Source organism: Hydractinia symbiolongicarpus, chromosome 4 (assembly GCF_029227915.1).
Source record: "Hydractinia symbiolongicarpus strain clone_291-10 chromosome 4, HSymV2.1, whole genome shotgun sequence".
Lineage (NCBI taxonomy): Eukaryota > Metazoa > Cnidaria > Hydrozoa > Anthoathecata > Hydractiniidae > Hydractinia > Hydractinia symbiolongicarpus.
Window position 1 is genome coordinate 35,832,376 of NC_079878.1, and position 2,291 is coordinate 35,834,666.

At 43.0% G+C, this 2,291-nt stretch overlaps 1 protein-coding gene across 1 annotated transcript; it reads left to right on the plus strand.

Annotated features, from left to right (window-relative positions):
- The first annotated feature begins 751 nt into the window (after positions 1–751).
- On the plus strand, positions 752–1,723 carry LOC130642412 (ankyrin repeat domain-containing protein 17-like). Its single transcript, XM_057449497.1, has 2 exons — positions 752–874; positions 1,055–1,723. Exons 1-2 carry the CDS (start codon positions 752–754, stop codon positions 1,706–1,708), a joined length of 777 nt encoding a protein of 258 aa, XP_057305480.1. The 3' UTR covers positions 1,709–1,723.
- The last annotated feature ends 568 nt before the right edge of the window (positions 1,724–2,291 follow it).

Below are 2,291 nucleotides of genomic sequence, written 5' to 3' on the forward strand. Positions count from 1 at the left end.
ATATGTAACGCAGCCATTGTAACTGAAGCGGATTGATACCGTTAGAAAGTCAATGAAGGGTAGTTTTTGAAATTGTCGCTATTTCTTCAGCGCGCGATAACGGCTAGGATTCGTCCCAGAGTAAAGAATGACTTATTTAACTAAATTCTTAAATGAAGCGCTACCACAGCGCCCAGTGCAATCGCTCAGTTCCGGGAATGGCGTCATATTAAGAAGAATGTTGTTTCTTGGGGTCCAATTGCCTCATTTATCACATTTACCAGGTCACAGTCCAAAGTTAGTTCAATTAAGTCCCACAGTCAATCGTTTCACTAATAAAAGCGATACAATCCAGTCATATCAGAAAAACAGCCCTAAATACATGTGGGGACGAACATGTGACGCAACCGTTGTAACTCAAACGGACTGATACCGTAAGAAATTAATTGAAATGTAGTTTTTGAAACTGTCTCTATTTCTTCAGCGCGCGATAACGGCTAGCACAATGAAAGTGGAGCTCCCTAGGACATTTTTCATAAACCCTAATTTCAAGGGTCTAGCGCAGCACTGTGTCCTCTCTATATTGATGCTCTGGCGCACTCACCGTTTTTTGAGTCAAACCCTAATTTCAAGGGTCTGAGACAGCACTGTTTCCTCGCTATATTGATCCTCTACGCAAAGGGTCAATACCGCGGGCAATTACCGCTCTCCTGCAGCACTCTCGTACGAACGCAATGTTGTCACCCTGGTTGGGGTCGCAACATAAGATAAAATGTCCAGCGTCCCAGAAAATGCAGCTGAAAATGGTCACATAGAGATTGTTAAGCTGTTCAAAGAGTGGGGGGCGACAGACTTTGATTTGCCGATTGCACTTGCAGCTAAAAATGGTCACATCGTGATTGTCAAGCTGTGCAAAGAGTGGGGTGCGACAGACTTTAATTGGGCTCTACGAAATGCAGCTGAAAATGGTCACATTGAGATTGTTAAGATGTTCAAAGAGTGGGGTGCGACAGACTTTAAAGGGGCCATTCTTAATGCAGCTGAAAATGGTCACATCGAGATTGTTAAACTGTGCAAAGAATGGGGTGCGACAGACTTTAATTGGGCCATGGGACTTGCAGCTGAAAATGGTCACATTAAGATTGTTAAGCTGTGCAAAGAGTGGGGTGCGACAGACTTTAATTGGGCTCTACGAAATGCAGCTGAAAATGGTCACATCGAGATTGTTAAGCTGTGCAAAGAGTGGGGTGCGACAAACTTTAATTGGGCCATGGGACTTGCAGCTGAAAATGGTCACATCGAGATTGTTAAGCTGTGCAAAGAGTGGGGTGCGACGAACTTTAATTGGGCTCTACGAAATGCAGCTCTCAATGGTCACATCGAGATTGTTAAGCTGTGCAAAGAGTGGGGTGCGACGAACTTTAATTTGGCTCTAGAAATTGCAGCTCTCAATGGTCACATCGAGATTGTTAAGCTGTGCAAAGAGTGGGGTGCGACGAACTTTAATTGGGCTCTACGAAATGCAGCTCTCAATGGTCACATCGAGATTGTTGTATTGCTGCGTGGTTTTGATGTCATTCATGATGAATTGCCGCGACATCATCACAAGCGTAATTTTTATGCAAAAATATGGAATGAGGTAATGCCAGTGGCGTGGCATCCGGATCGATATTGGAATTGGTGTTTAGATGAGGAAGAAAAGCGCGAGATATCTAAATTATGGAAGTAATGTCCAGTATTTTGATCCTGGTTGAGGTTTAAAAAATCTATAATAAAGAGATGCCTTTCCTATCTGCAGAACAATTTGATGCCTTGAAATCAGAACACGAGAGTATTATGAAGTGGCGTGATGTTCCCACTGGAATCATATTCAAAATTGAGTATGTTGAAGAGATCAAGACCAAAAAAGGTGATGCAACTGTCATCACATTGATCGATTGTGATGGTGAACGATTTCGAGCATGGGCAACGAGTGTACTGAGAGAAGCTTTGATAGGTCGAACGGGTCAGATGTTCATCAAATCACTGGGAAAGAAACAATCTACGAAGAATCCTGGTCAATTTTACTATGATTACGACCTTGTGGAAGTGGAAGACTAAAAAGACAAAAAAAAGTAATCTTTTGTGACTGGAGACAGTCACAAAAATAACGAAAGCCTGGCGCTGTTCACATAAACAAATGGACAAACTGCGACAAGAAGCTAAAGCCTTAGGTCTCAAAGGGTACTCTACGCTGAAGCGAATAGACCTTATTGAGGCCATACGCAAGGTCAAGTATAAGGATGCGTCGACACAAACGGACGGACCGTACT

Bases quoted from the DNA above. Each gene is read 5' to 3' on its own strand.
- LOC130642412 (XM_057449497.1), top strand. From the start codon at position 752: ATGTCCAGCGTCCCAGAAAATGCAGCTGAAAATGGTCACATAGAGATT. The intron at 875-1,054 runs GTGATTGTCAAG...GTTAAACTGTGC, and splicing joins CAGCTAAAAATGGTCACATC to AAAGAATGGGGTGCGACAGA.